Source organism: Acomys russatus, chromosome 6 (assembly GCF_903995435.1).
Source record: "Acomys russatus chromosome 6, mAcoRus1.1, whole genome shotgun sequence".
NCBI classification, from domain to species: domain Eukaryota; kingdom Metazoa; phylum Chordata; class Mammalia; order Rodentia; family Muridae; genus Acomys; species Acomys russatus.
The window spans coordinates 63,300,218-63,314,996 of record NC_067142.1 but is presented as its reverse complement, the minus strand read 5'-3'; the positions used below and the strand labels follow the sequence as shown (position 1 = coordinate 63,314,996).

The following is a 14,779-nucleotide window of genomic DNA, read 5'->3' as shown; positions in this document are numbered from 1 at the left end:
GTCATCAGGCTCTGCCTTATGACCTTACCCACTGAGCCACCTTGCTAGCCAAGAAAAGAACAAGCTTTCCAAATGCCAGTAAATCACATTTTCCACAACTATTAAGGCTTTTCCATCTCCACACAAAAGCTTTAAAAAATTATTTTTAGTTATCAATTAACAAAGAAAGCATGTCTACTGATTCATCAGGAACCCAGGAAGGAAGGCGTTTTTAAAGCAAACTAGAAAGTGCCCATTGTTAGTGGGACAAATACGTGCAGGCAGTGCTGCGGCCACTGGTGTCTGACTGAGCTGCTGGGTTTGCTGCTATCGCGGGGACTTGCTGGAAGAACAAGTTCCCCGGCTAGTGTCTGAAAGGCACTTGTGCACATTTCAACTGGAAATCTGACTGCAAGATGGAGGACAATACTGACCCATTCTCTCAACCGAATGACCCAAAGCTGGGATGTGAGACGCTGTTCACTCACACTGCCTGTCAAGGCAGCCAGCTCACTCCACAGCCTGGCCACGGGAGCAGGCCTCACTGGTTTTCAAAAAGCAGAATCCACATCACCCATTTCCACGCACACTGTCTTTAGTTGTGAATAGTACTCAATTGTCACTCGGCCATTCTCTCTGCCAAATCCTGAAAAGAAAAGACGGGGTCAAGGTGAGCTGGTCACTCCAGCAGTCTGAAGTCACCCACTGCTTCACAGGCGGACTCTGCTGGTCAGGCTGGGGAGGCAAGCCCTCAGAGCAGGTGCTCCTGTGGAGCTGCAACCAGCAAGTGCTGACACAGGGAAGTATGCGCTATTTCTTACCAGCAGAGCCCTAACCTCAGGTCTGGCTACTCTGCGTGGACATCTGGAAGATGTTCAGCCTTTCTTAGGAAACATGTGAAAGGCAGGGGCTATAGCTTGGCTGGTAGACTGCTTGCCTACCAAGCACAAAGCTGTGGGTTCAATCCCCAGCACCTCATAGCCTGGGCACAGTACCACAAGCCTGTAATCTGCACACGCCACTCGGACAAGGAGGCAGAAGGGTCTGTTTGACTCTGCTCCACTATATAATGAGTTCAAGGCTAACCCTGGATACATGAGACTAGAATTGTGACAAGTGTCAAATTAATAAGAGATTTTATAAAATTGGGCCCAAAAGAGAAAACCAATTACTACAAGCTTTCTGGAATAGGACTTTTGAAGCACCTAAATCCTACTGATGGGCATGCCTGATGTGGAACCCATGCAATCCAACACTGTGGGTAGCAATGCGACCCACAAAACCTTAACATGTGATCAGCAGTTTGCATGCCATAATACACAACAGCACTTTTGGGGACACCTGGCCTGCACCCCAGTGAGGTTGGGAGGGACCGAATCTCTGTACTTCCTGAGGCTTTGCTGGTATGTGGTGTAGCAATGCTGGCCACCATGGCATCGCTGGAAATCTGGTTGGTTTGGGCATTTCCCACCACCTCACCTGACTTCTTATATCCACCGAAGGGCAACTCCACTGGGCTGACGTTATAGTTGTTAATGTAGCACGTTCCGGCCTGAAGTTCAGCCACCACCCTGTGAGCCCGCTGGATGTCCCTGTGAGGGGAAAGACAGTACTGGTTATTCGCGGTTCAAGCTAATATCTCAGGGAACCTCAGTGAATGCTCTAAGGGTCCTGAAATCCCGGCAAATGTATTTCTTCAAACTGTTTCAAATCCTTTCATTGCCTAGGAAAAACAGACCCAGGTTTAAGAATCTATAAAAATAATAAATAAATAAATAAATAAAAATTAAAAAAAAAAAGAATCTATAAAAATAAGAGGCGAGCCAGGCGTGGTGGCGCACGCCTTTAATCCCAGCACTCGGGAGGCAGAGGCAGGCGGATCGCTGTGAGTCCGAGGCCAGCCTGGTCTACAAAGCGAGTCCAGGATGGCCAAGGCTACACAGAGAAACCCTGTCTCAAAAAAAAAACAAAAAAAAAAAAAAAAAAAAAAAGAGGCAACAATGGTGCCACTACTCAATGGTAAGAGAATAACTAGACAACCTCACGCAAAGAGATAAAGGTGGAGCCCCTTACACCATACACAAGCTTTCACTCCCTCGGAATACACATCTGAAACTACAGAAGTATCAGAAAGGCAGCAATATATCTCCATGACCCTGGACTGGACAACCTCCCCTGAAATATAACACTCAAGGTAACAGACAAAAGCAAAAGGAAGATCCACAGAAACTCGACCTGGAATATGACGTCACACCCAGGAGGAGGGCTGAAACTGAAACACTGTAACAAGGGCTGATACAAGGAAGGAGGAATGAGAGCTTTGTATTTTGTGTGCATGTGTTGGGCATGCATGTGCCATAGCACATATGTGGAGGTCAAGGGACAACTCAGAGTCAGTCCAAGGCCTGCCCGGGCTACAGAACTGTCATGGTCGGCTCTGGCAACTTAGAGAACCTAACCCAAAGTAAGTAAAACAAGGCATGGTGATACAGAGCATAGACAGCTCAGGGTGGGATGCTATTTAGTATGTGCAAAAGCCCTAGGCTTGGTCCTCAGTACCCTACACACCAACTGAACAAAGAGCACTTAACCCACTGGTCTCCAACTCAGAAAAGCGGAGTGCCAAATGCAGCCTTGGCATCTTCCAAGTGAAGCCAACAGGGTTGGGGCCTAGCTCAGTTTGCTCCTCAGCACCATGAGACAACAGACACAAGCAGAGATGCTGACAGCTCTAATCACAGCAGAGCAGGGAGGAGTAAGAATGGTTTCGGCCCCAAGAAGACACCATAACCCATCCCTGCCGTGATGCTCTGGAGGTCCTGATGCGCGTACCTGGTAAAGACGCCAGCTGCTAGTCCAAAAGTGGTGTCATTGGCCCGCTCCAGAACTTCAGCTTCAGTTTCAAATGGTAAAATGGACATAACTGGTCCAAAGATCTCTTCTTTGACACAGGTCATGTCATCTGTGCAATTAGCTGCAACATTCATAAAGAAACCAATGACAGTAGGGGAGCAGATCATATACCCAAGACACGTTATCTGTAGTAAGCAGTCAAACATGTGGCTTTAGGGGAAAAGATTCGACAGGATCCTGCCACTGTGAGTATCAAGTAGACCTTCCTTCTGCTTGGCAACTTAGTAATATATACGAGAGTAACCCTTTGTGTGATTCCAAACCTACTTTTTACAACTCCTAGGAAGTATCCAATGAGGTAAACAGACTGACTTACAATGATCTCCATCACAGCATTACCGGTAATGATGAAAGCAGGAGCAACAGACCCAACGCAAAACAGGAAATGACGCCACAAACCAGGCACACTTGATGATGAGCTTTTATAGCTTCTAATAGCCATGGTTTTGTTTTTTGTTTTTTTAAAGAAAACAGTAAGTAGACATTCATAAAATACTCACTGAACACAAAAGTTTTACTTAATTACTCGAAACAATTAATTAGCCAGGTAGTGGTGGCACACGTTTTTAATCCCAGCACTCAGGAGGCAGAAGCAGGCTAATCTTTGAGACCAGCATGGTCTGTGTATAGACTGAGTTCCAGGACAGACAGGACTACACAGAGAAACCCTATCTCAAAAAACCAAAAACCAATAAAAAAAGAACAAAAAAAACCAATTACCCAATCATGTCTGAAAATATTTTACCAGCTTACAGAGGCTGTTAACTCAAACGATTCTGTGGGCAGTGACCGTCACACTGCTGAGTAGAAGGGAACCAGCATAAAAAACAGCAGCCAACGTGTAACCACGGGACTAAGGACAGACTCTGTCATGCATAAAGGTGGACTGCAGCTTGTCACGGTGCATCCTAGGCCCCAGGCTCTAAGAGCGACAGTGGCCTGGAGCACAGGCCAGAGATCTGCCTTAACAGGTTTCCCAAGTCACAGATACGTTAGGACAGAAGCCAACTTCCAGCACCACAAGAATAAAGGGTGTGCTCCCACAGCTTTGCCGCCTTCACAGTCTGCTCAAAGCCTTATTGTAAAATGCATGCTCTGGGTAGAAAGTCTGCATTATACAGAAAATACAATCAAAGTCAGCTTTAATCCAGCACGCAGAGAACACTACTAAAATGGTCTCCCTATGCACACTCCATTTCCTTCTTTTCCTGTACACTTCACCAGATTTGGAATAATGTTGTATATTTTATTGTCTAACCCACATATTTCCCTCAACAACATATAAGTGTTCCCTATTTGTTACTCATTCAATTACAACTAGTCTAGTCTGTGGTTCGGCTATGAGGCTCACAGCATTTCAGCACCAGTGGCTATTCCTTTAGACTAAACTGCATTGTGTCCAGTGTTGAAAGGTAATACCACTAGCAGCAGGGCCACGGGCAGAGTCCGCTTAGTAGCAAATAAGGAATTATGTAAGATGTACTGGTATTGCTTAAAGCCCACAAAATAAACAATGTATGAAAGATCCTAACAAAAAACTGTAAAGGAGACTGATAATAGCAGAGTTTAGTTGGGCATGGTGGCGCTCGCCTTTAATCCCAGCACTCAGGACACAAAGAGAGGCAAACCTCTATACGTTCAAAGCCAGCCTCATCTACCTAGACAGTTCTAGGCCAGACAGGTTTACACAGTAAGACCCTGTCTCTAAAAAGAAAAAGAACAGTGTTTAGAATACTGGGTATCTGTGAGGCCGGCTGGAAGGAGGTGAGCAGGTTTGAGTGAGATGCCTATGTACACGTGACTGTCCAAAGCAGATGGTTAAAAGTGAAAAGATGTCCTGAAACTTACTAGAATTACAGCTGACAAATTGATTTTGTTACATTGTTTCTTTTATAATTCAAAGGAAAAAGCATGTTTCACATTACCAAGGAACTCATTACCCTATTTTTTTTAATCATGTATTTCTGGGGATTTGTTCTTTTTGTTGTTGCTGTTGCTAAGCTTGTTCCCAGAACAGGTGTCTCCATTAAACCAATACACATGGCTGCCCTGGCAGAGGGGCACTGAGGGGACTTCAAGAGTCATGAAGTGCCTCTACTTCTTAAGCTTGGACAGTGGGACCATTCAACTTACCAACCGTTACTCTATGCCATTACATGTATCATAAATATTATTCATTTCTGCCTATTTAATTTAATTCAAGACAGTTTTTGTTCGTTGGTTGGTTGGTTGGATTTTGGTTTTTTGAGACAGGGTCTCTCAATTCAAGCCATTTAAAAGCGAACAAGAAAACATACTTAAAATGCAAGGTGTCATGTAATATCCATTTTTTAACTTCGGATCCTCGGGTACATATAGCTCTCCACCGCACAGCACGGTAGCACCCTAGGGGGAAAAAGAAAAGGCAGGCATCTCCTGTACTGTACAACCATGTGTGTTCCCTAAGGGAAAAATGGAGCCCGAGCAAACGCACACGGCATTCATCCTCCCAAAGCTGAACTCTTGGGGACACTAGCCACCAACGTCAGTGGAGAAAGGGGCACAGGGCAAGGAGCCATGACGTGACCCTCCCCTGCCCTTCCCAGCTTCCGCTCACATCTCACCTGCTCCTTTGCCGACTTTACAAACCCCAGGACTCGTTCCCGATGTGGGCCGTTGATGAGTGGGCCCATCCTTGTATCTTCCAGAAGGGGGTCTCCAAGTTTTATCTTTTGAGTCTGCTTCACAATTTCTTTTGTAAATTTATCAACAATTTCCTTTTGCACAAACACTCTAGTGCCATTACAGCAAACCTAAAATGAAAAAAAAAAAAAAAAATGGGGAAAAAATATCTAACAACTTTAAATGAGTCATAACATCTATATACACATATACATGTGTGTGGATACTTTTCAGGAAAGAAAGTAGAAGAAATCAGAAATATTTATATTATGGTTCATAGCAGTAGCAAAATTATAGTTGTTCAGCAGCAAGAAAAACAGTTTTACCATAGGGGGTCACCACAACATGAGGAACTGTATTAAAGGGCTGCAGCATTAGGAAGGGTGAGAACCACTGAAGGATCCATAGGAACTTCTTGTACTATTTTCGTTCCTGTTAATTCTCTAGTGTTGTCTAGAGTATCAAGTGTCCTGCCAGGTGGAGGGGAAGGGGCTTCCTTCCCGGCCCCTTCCAGGAAGAGCTCATACCTGGCCTTGTGTGAGGAAGTTGGCCATTAGGGCCCCCTTCACAGCATTCTCCATATTACAATCTGAAAAGATGATGAGAGGAGATTTGCCCCCAAGTTCCAAAGTAACGGGCTTGATTCCTTTGGCTGACATCTCCATGATCTGCAGAACAAAGCAAGGCATTCTCCAGTGAGCCTACATGCTCAGCCAACCCCACCCGACGCTGCCAGATCGGCTTGGTCTGACAGAGCCGGCAGCCTGTTCTCATGTGCACTGGGCCCTTCAAGCACTTAAAAAGTATTCTTTGGCAAAAGCTAATGAGAATGTACAGAACTTCACTTAAAACCCCATAACGGGAGCTCATTTAAAACATACTGGCAACTTACAGGACTCTCACAGCCAGGAATTCTTTTTGCATTTTTGTGTTTAGGGCAGTTTAGAACTTGAAACATAAATTCTGGTCAAAGTAATGAGTCTTAAGTAACCTGAGAAAAGACTCTTTCTTATATACAATGTAATTAACTCACCATACAAGAGAAATGACATCCCAGCCGAGGCCACAATCCCTCGGACACATCATCCCCTTAGTCGGGAGAATTTCTACCCAACTTCTCCCACCACAGACCACCCACACGTGCTCTCTTTCCCCTCACACTCGCACAGGAAACTTTAGACCAACACAATTTCCTGGCCATTCCCAATATAAACTAGGAAATCCAAAATATGCAAAGTACACAGTGGGCAGGATCCACCCACTGTCAGACCTAGCAATTTGCTTTAAACAAAACCAGTTTCGTCTGCACCTTCATGCCGGTGGGCACACTTCCAGTGAAGGAGACTTTGGCCACATCACGATGCTCACACAGAAACTGGCCTGTGGCAGCCCCACCTTGCACCACATTGAAGAGCCCAGGAGGCACACCAGCTTTGGTGTAGATCTCGGCCAGGAGCAGAGCAGACACGGGTGTGAAAGGAGAAGGCTTAAAGACCATCGCATTACCTGTAAAAAAATCAACCGCTCCTCTTAGACAAGGCTAGACTGCGCCAGCTGGTTCCTGACCTCCCAAACTCGCCAAAGATGTTATTAATAACAGAAATGTCTGGGACCGGATGGCTCCGTGGGTAAGAGCACTTGCTGCTCTAGCGCAGAGGATCTGGGATCAGTTCCCAGCACACAATGGTGAGTTTATAAACAGCACCAACTCCAGACCCAGAGGATCTAGCCCCCTCTTCTGGCCTCTGTAGGTAGCAGCAGTGCATATGGTATACATATACACACGCAGGCAAAAACACTCATACACAAATGAACTTAATGAATTTAAAATTAGTTGACTTTTTAAAAATTTTATTTTATTAATTTATTCTTATTACATCTCAATGGTTATTCCATCCCTTGTATCCTCCCATTCCTCCCTCCCTCCCATTTTCCCCTTACTCCCCTCCCCTATGACTGTGACTGAGGGAGACCTCCTCCCCCTGTATATGCTCATAGGGTATCAAGTCTCTTCTTGGTAGCCTGCTATCCTTCCTCTGAGTGCCATCAGGTCTCCCCATCCAGGGGACGTGGTCAAATATGGGGCACCAGAGTACGTGTGAAAGTCAGTCCCCACTCTCCACTCAACTGTGGAGAATGTACTGTCCATTGGCGACTTTTTTTTTTTTTTTTTTTAAGGACATATCTTGTTTCCCTACCTTGGGTTCTCACATATCAAGGTCCTGGCACATGTATGATCCCAACTTTGGTGTAAACTAGGGATCATCAGCCTCATCTCATCAAAGTTAAAATGAAGACTGGGAACTTTCATTTCCTCTAATTCCAACACTAGAACGACGGCCAAATCAAAAGGATAGCCTGGGCTACACGGCAGATCCTGTGTCAGACACAAGCTAGACAGATGCAAGATGGAAAGGCTAAGGCATTGACCTGTGTGCGACCTAAACTTTAAATTCCTTCAGGGCAAGACAGAGCAGGAACAACCCCACAGCCTCTGAGATCTGACTGCCCCAGAGCAGGTCAGAAAGAAAAAGCAGGTCTGCGAGGGGTGAGTGGAGGAGGAAGGCTCACCGTGGAGGAGTCATTCATTCTTACCACATGCCAGTGCCGGAGCGGACTTCCAGCAGGCGATCTGGAAGGGATAGTTCCACGCCCCTATGCCCACACACACCCCAAGGGGCTCTCTTCTCGTGTAGCCAAAGGATCCTCCTGGAAGCTGGATGTGCTCGCCTTGGGATGAGACACAACACGGAATGATGCAAGTCTACGCTCTCCACAACCTCACTATCGCTATCAGCCTAGCTCACTTGATTCTCTAAGAAGCTGCTGCAGAAATGGCTCCGCAGTTATGAGCACTTGCTGCTCTTCCCAGAACTGAACCCAGCTTCAGTTCCCAGGACCCACAAGGTGACTCAAAACCATCAGCATTTCCAGTCCCAGGGAATCCTATGCCCTCTTTTGGCCTCTGCAGATACTAGGCATGCAGCAAGTGGGATATGGTACACATGCAGACAAAACACTCACATATGTATAACTTAATTTTTAAAAATATTTATTTATTTATTTACTTACTATGATGTATACAGTATTCTGCCTGCAGGCCAGAAGAGGCCACAGGATCTCATTATAGATGGCTGTGAGCCACCATGTGGTTGCTGGGAACTGAACTCGGGACCTCTGGAAGAGCAGTCAGTGCTCTTAACCTCTCTCCAGCTCATAATTTAAAAAATAAAAATAAGGTAGGTATGGCAGTGCATGTTTTTAATCCCAGCACTGGAGATGCAGAGACAAGTGGGCTCTGTGAGTTCAAGGTCAGCCTGATCTATAAAGCAAGGCCAAACAAGCAAGGCTACATAGCAAAACCCTGTTTCAAAACTAAAAATAAACATCTAAAAACCAACAAAACAAAATCTCCTGAGCTCTACTGGGTAACTTAGAGAAAACGAGATGGAAATGTGGGGGACAACTCAGCAGCAGAGATGTCTGAGTACCCTAAAACCCTGACTGCTCACTTACCACACAGGCTCAGATGAGCCCTACCAACCATTCAATATAAACCGCTGTAAACACGGTGTTTTTTGAGATGTGCTTCATTTACGTCAGGCTGGCCTCAAACTCACTGTAGCTGAGGATGCCCTTAGCGTTCTGATCTTCCTGCCTCTGCCTCCTAGGTGCTAAGAGTGCAGGTGAGAGTCACCACACTCAAGAGCATGCAGTATCTAGAACTGGACCAAGGGCTCCATGCATAGTAGGCAAGCACACAACTGACCAACTTAGCTGCATTCCTGACCCAGCCGTGAACTTGATACAATGCTATGCATGACGTTGAAAGTAGTGTTTCAAACTATTTGATCTAAAGTTCAGGTTCAGCGCTGTGTGTTTTTCATGCACTGTGTCATGGATATCCTTAAGACAACCCAAGAAATTAGGTGTTAACGTCTCTACCTTATCTAAGAATGTTAAAAGTTACTTTTAAGCCACCAAAAAGGTAATGAGCTAAAGATTCTGCCCTTCACCCCTGCCTGGGCTCTGCGCTTCTGCCCTCATGCCAGCAGGTCACCTGCAGCCAGGCCAGGGCTCACCTGCCATGGATGCTGCCAGGCCCGCATAGTACTCCAGGCACTGCCAGCAAGTGTCCACATCCAGTCGGGCCTCAAATATGGACTTCCCGTTGTTGATGGTCTCCACAGCGGCAATTTCCTCCTTCTGCTCCTTTGGGTAAAACAGAAGAAGAGGTTTAACAGCTATTACAAATGTCTCAACACAGCCAATGCGTAAACAGAACGTGTTGGTCAAATTCTAAGCCTGGAAAAGGCGGGCGCTTGAACTGAAACTCAACAGAATGTTGGTGCTGCGCCAGGAGATAAAAACCTGCTGTCCCAGAGCTACTCTCCTCTCCCTTTCAAGTCATCGGGTGACAATGACTAAGACCACAACCTCATTTCAGTAAAGTTTTAAGAGCTATTATGTGCATGTGTATAAATAGCTTAGCATATACTCTGACATTTCTGCATGACACAAGTTACCTGAAAAAGAACACCTGGCAGGCTAACTGAAAAGCAAAGGTCATGGAAGCCAGAGAGATTGCATAACCCCAGAGACAGACTTTTGGAGCTGATTTCCTGTTCCTAGGCCATCTGTAATACCATAGCGACCCTTTCCTCTCAGTCCCAGAGACTTGACTGATGACCAATGAATCTCAAATGGCCCCAGAGGAGGATGGGTAGGTACACCACAACCTTCAGATACACTAAATCCCCCATGGTACAACCCACTGCATGGACAGGCTGCTGCACCTCGCTGGAATAAACCTTTTTCTCTACTCCTCATGTATAAGGCTCATATGAAGCCAGGTGTGGTGGCACACGCCTTTAATCCCAGCACTTGGGAGGCTGAGGCAGGCAGACTGCTGTGAGTTTAAGGCCAGCCTGGTCTACAAAGCAGATCTAGGAGAGCCAAGGCTACACAGAGAAACCTTATCTCGAAAAACACACACACACACACACACACACACACACAAAGACTCATATGTTCTACTAAAATGCATGTGCGCACGGGTGTGTGTGTATATACACATATTTGGGTACATATACATATACACACACTTGTAAGCAGGTTAACACTCAGATCCTCTAAGCTTTCTCACAGCACAACACACATACATATAAATAAACACACTCGTACAATAAATAAATAAGTCCACCCTACATTCCCACCAAAGATGCAGTTCATGTTTTGATGTATGTCACTCTAAGCTTTCTAAGTTTCTAATAACTATTTTTTCTAGTGACGAGTATCTGGTACAAACCAGATCTGAAAAAGATAGGCTTAAATACCATCAGAAGAGGGGTGTCGGGGGTACACAAGCATGCATTAAAAGTAAGCACCCAGGGCTGGGGAGATGGCTGGAGTCAGTTCCAATCCAGCTCCCACCTAAAAGCCAGGCACCACAGCAGCAGCAGGAGCAGCAGCAGCAGCAGCAGCAGCGCCCCTGGGGAGGCAGAGCAGGCAAATCCCTAGAGCTCACTCACTGGTAGCCAGTCTAGCCTAATCGATGAGCTCTAGGTTCAGAGACCATCTCAAAAAGTAAGGGGGACAGAGATCAAGGAAGACTCCCGGCCTCAACCTCTTCACACTTTTGTACACATGTGGGCATATACCCACACAATCACATACACATACACACAAATAAATAAACACACCTTTAAATAAAAATGAGTTAAATTAAAAAGCAAGTAAGCTACAAAGAGCACAGTATAATTCAAAACAAATTTGGAAAAGTAGGCACGCCAAGGAAGCTGTCCAAGACACTCAGTGGAAGCCTGTCCACGGTAGACACACCAGGGTAGACATACCAGGGTGAACACACCAGGTGGACACACCAAGGTGAGCACACCAGGGTGGGTATATGAGAATGTTTCTCCATTTCACAGAAATGTCCCAACCTAAGTTGTACCCAAGTATTACTGCAGTGACCCTCCGAGCCATATGAGTGGAACTTTCCCAAAAGGAACATATTGATACACACCCTTATTATCCGGGCAGCCTCTAAAAGGACTTGGCAACGCTCCATGCCGCATTTCTTACTCCAGATTTTAAAGGCAGCCTTTGCATTTTCAACAGCCAAACTGACTTCCTTTTCTCCTGAACACGCGAAAGTAGCTATCACTCGGCCTATAAAGAAGCAGAGAGTCAGTTTTCCCTCAGGCAGTTGCAACACATTTGAATTGTCTCTATCGACACTCTCTGGGAGGAATATCCGTTTGGATTTCTGGCCATGGTCTCATTTAGTTGTGACCAGGAATCCCTTTACAGTCCAACAAGGGTTGCAGATCTCTCTCCATAAGAGCAAGAATTTAACCACAGCACAAAATCACTGAGCATATCCGGAGTCTGAAATTCACCACAGCCTGGGACAAAGATACACTGCCCTCCTGTTTGCCAGCTGAGATCACTAACACCAACCTTCTAGAAGACATTTTGCAAAGCTCCACAATACTGTCTCAGAATCTCAACAGTGTCACAAAATCCAACTTGAAAGCCATCTGCCTATTGCTGTGAACTCTGGCTCTTAACTCCCCCCATCTGTGGTCTAATCAGGGCCTATTACACTACGACTTGATGAATAAGGCTAACTAGTAGTAGTAATATCAGAAAAAAATAATAATGTATATCCCTGAAAGAAAGTCTTTGTCTCGGGCTTTAGAAGCTAAAGGCCAGTCTTTTCTTTTCTTTTTTTCTTTTCTCACTTTATAGTCAGGCTGACCTCAAACTCTGCCTCCTGAGTGCCACCATGCCCAGCTAGCTGTCCAGTCTTGTCTTAGTCAAAGTTTCATTGCCTCTCCCTCTTCTGGAGCAAAATAGGAAGATACGATTCTTTCTTTCTTTCCTTAGGCCCATATCTCCAGGATCATAACCCAAACTGAACTCCTGCAGTGCTATCTTTTCACAAAGACTTCCCGAGCTTTCATAAACCTACTTCTGTAGCAAACCAGACTGAGTGAGGTAGTGAGGGCGGTGGCTGGAGAGCACCTGCAGGCAGCTCTGCTCTTGTGACTGTAAAGGAAGGGACCAGATCTCTTCCCACCCAGCACGGCCCACTTAGGTCCCAGCAAATCACTGCAGCACGTGGTTTAGTATGCAACGTCCACTCCACTTTTATTGCTCTCACTACACGTGCCCTTCCGATTTATACAACACATTTTCCAAAATAGTCAATAAAAAGTCACCAAAACAAACACAAAAGTAAACTCGAAGTGCACAGGTCCAAGAAACAAAGAGTGAGCTCTCTTCCTCCTTAGCTCATGCTAAGTGCTTGGAAGGATGACTAGACTGTAGAAATCTAACGCACTGCATTACGGTTAATAAATACACACATTCGCTTAAAATCTGCCAAGTGCACAGAACATGAAAGTACTCACTGCCCAAAAGTGGAAAATTACATTGCCATAAGGGGTTTGTTCATTAATTTGACAGTGGTAATCCTTACACTCGTCCAACGTTTTGGGTTTTTGTTTTGTTTTGTTTTGTTTTTCTTTTTAACCCTCTGGAGAAGTAGCAGGCACTAAGGCTAAACGGATGTTGGTTGCTGTTTTTTCCTTTCCTTTCCCAAGTCTGACCGATGTACAGAAATGCACCAGAAAGTGGAAGGCGCTATGGGCCTTGGTGCACAGCAGAAATCACCTCTGATTGAACAACACACAGCCAAAGGCGCTCCTGCAGGCCCAGCCCTCAAAACTGAGATATCCTCATCTCCTGCACTGGACTCCTTGGCTCCCGACCCCTACCTCACCCTACGCCCTGCGCAGCTGCCCTCTCCCCAGCACTCTGCGCTCCAGGCTGCGGCCATGCAAGTCCAGCAACCCTTTGAGGAGGGCTCGGAAGGAGGATGCGCGGTGCAGCAGACTCAGTGACCAGGGCCTGGGAGGCCCCACCCGACCCGCGTCCCACCCTGCGCGGGGTTACCGGTAGCCGGCTCGAACGCCTTCTCCGTGCCGGAGGCGTCCACCGGCTCCACTCGGGCCCCGCCGCGGTAGTTGAGCGGCTGCGACACGACGAAGGTGCCAGTGCTCATGGCGGCGACCGCTGCAAGCCGGGGAGAGCGGAGGAGCAACGTCAGTGCGGACCCGACCGCACTTAGAATCATCTGTTGAACGCGCCGCGCGTCCGGAAGCCAAGATTGATCAAGGTAAGAGGGAGGAGAAAGGCTAGGAGAGGGGCGGGGTCTTGAAGGGGCGGGGCCGAGGGAAGGAGGTGACGGTGGGCGAGCGTGGACCACGAAGGGGCGGCACCTCAGGGAGGTGTGGGACGTGGCGCGCTAAGAAAGCCCGAAAGAGGCTGCTGGAAGGAAGGGCCGGTGGAAGGGGCAGCACTGCGTGTAGGCCGACCACAGGGAAATGTGGGACGCGAAGAGGCGTGGCGCGGGAGGGCCAGCGGTGGGCCAAGGGTGAGTAGCATGGGCTTAGCCAGCTTCATAGTTAAGGGAACTCGAAGCCAGATCAGGGCTTCTGGGCTCTGAGACGGAGCACCGCACCACCCAAGTCTTCCGCCCCGAGTCCCCAAGGAGCTCCAGGGAGGAGAATCAAACTTCCTAATTGAGCCTGCTGAGTTCTGCAGAATTTCCTTCTTTCACCTACACAGCAACAGCACAGTATTAGGAAATGTGTTTTTCTAATTTAGTAAACTTTTTGGTCAAATTTTCCTTGTTACGCTTAGGTCTGTCTGATGTGTTTTTCAGAAATGTAACCATGGCAGCTCTCAATCTAAACATGGCAATGAAAATGGGGTGTGACCCAACCCTATGGAAGTCTCCTGCAAAATTTGCTCTTACTCTATCAGGTCCAGAATATTAGTGTGAAAATGCCTTCTTATTTTGGAACCTTCTTTTTAAGTTAAGAGTAGGAAAGAGGCTGGGCCCAGGGGTTCACGCCTATAATCCCAGCACTCAAGGAGGCAGAGGCAGGAAGATCTCTGTGAGTTTGAGGCCAGCCTGGTCTACAAAGCGAGTCCAAGATAGCCAAGGCTACACAGAGAAACCCTGTCTCGCAAAACCAGAAAAGAAAAGCATTCTTAGGCTGATGCTCGTTGGCAGGCTGACATTCAGGTGGAAAGATTTGACGGGGAAGGGGAAAGAGAAGAGCGCTGAAGAAAAACCAGCCTGCCAGCCGGGCGTGGTGGCGCACGCCTTTAATCCCAGCACTCGGGAGGCAGAGGCAGGCGAATCACT

General features: G+C 46.7%; 1 protein-coding gene across 1 annotated transcript; it reads right to left on the bottom strand.

Annotated features, from left to right (window-relative positions):
• Positions 1–530: 530 nt before the first annotated feature.
• Aldh9a1 (aldehyde dehydrogenase 9 family member A1) lies at positions 531–13,699 on the bottom strand. The gene is made up of 11 exons (XM_051148346.1): positions 13,519–13,699; positions 11,582–11,727; positions 9,636–9,765; positions 8,149–8,283; positions 6,863–7,059; positions 6,081–6,221; positions 5,496–5,684; positions 5,190–5,277; positions 2,812–2,953; positions 1,366–1,571; positions 531–625 (listed from the first exon to the last, which is right to left on the bottom strand). Exons 1-11 carry the CDS (start codon positions 13,697–13,699, stop codon positions 531–533), a joined length of 1,650 nt encoding a protein of 549 aa, XP_051004303.1.
• Between the last annotated feature and the right edge of the window lie 1,080 nt (positions 13,700–14,779).

Excerpts from the sequence above, each read along its gene's own strand:
- Aldh9a1 (XM_051148346.1), bottom strand. The coding sequence starts at position 13,699 with ATGATTCTAAGTGCGGTCGGGTCCGCACTGACGTTGCTCCTCCGCTCT. Across the intron at positions 8,284-9,635 it reads CCTGGCAGCATCCATGGCAG|GCGAGCACATCCAGCTTCCA; the intron begins GTGAGCCCTGGC and ends TCTCATCCCAAG. Across the intron at positions 1,572-2,811 it reads GCAGCTGGCGTCTTTACCAG|GGACATCCAGCGGGCTCACA; the intron begins GTACGCGCATCA and ends TTCCCCTCACAG.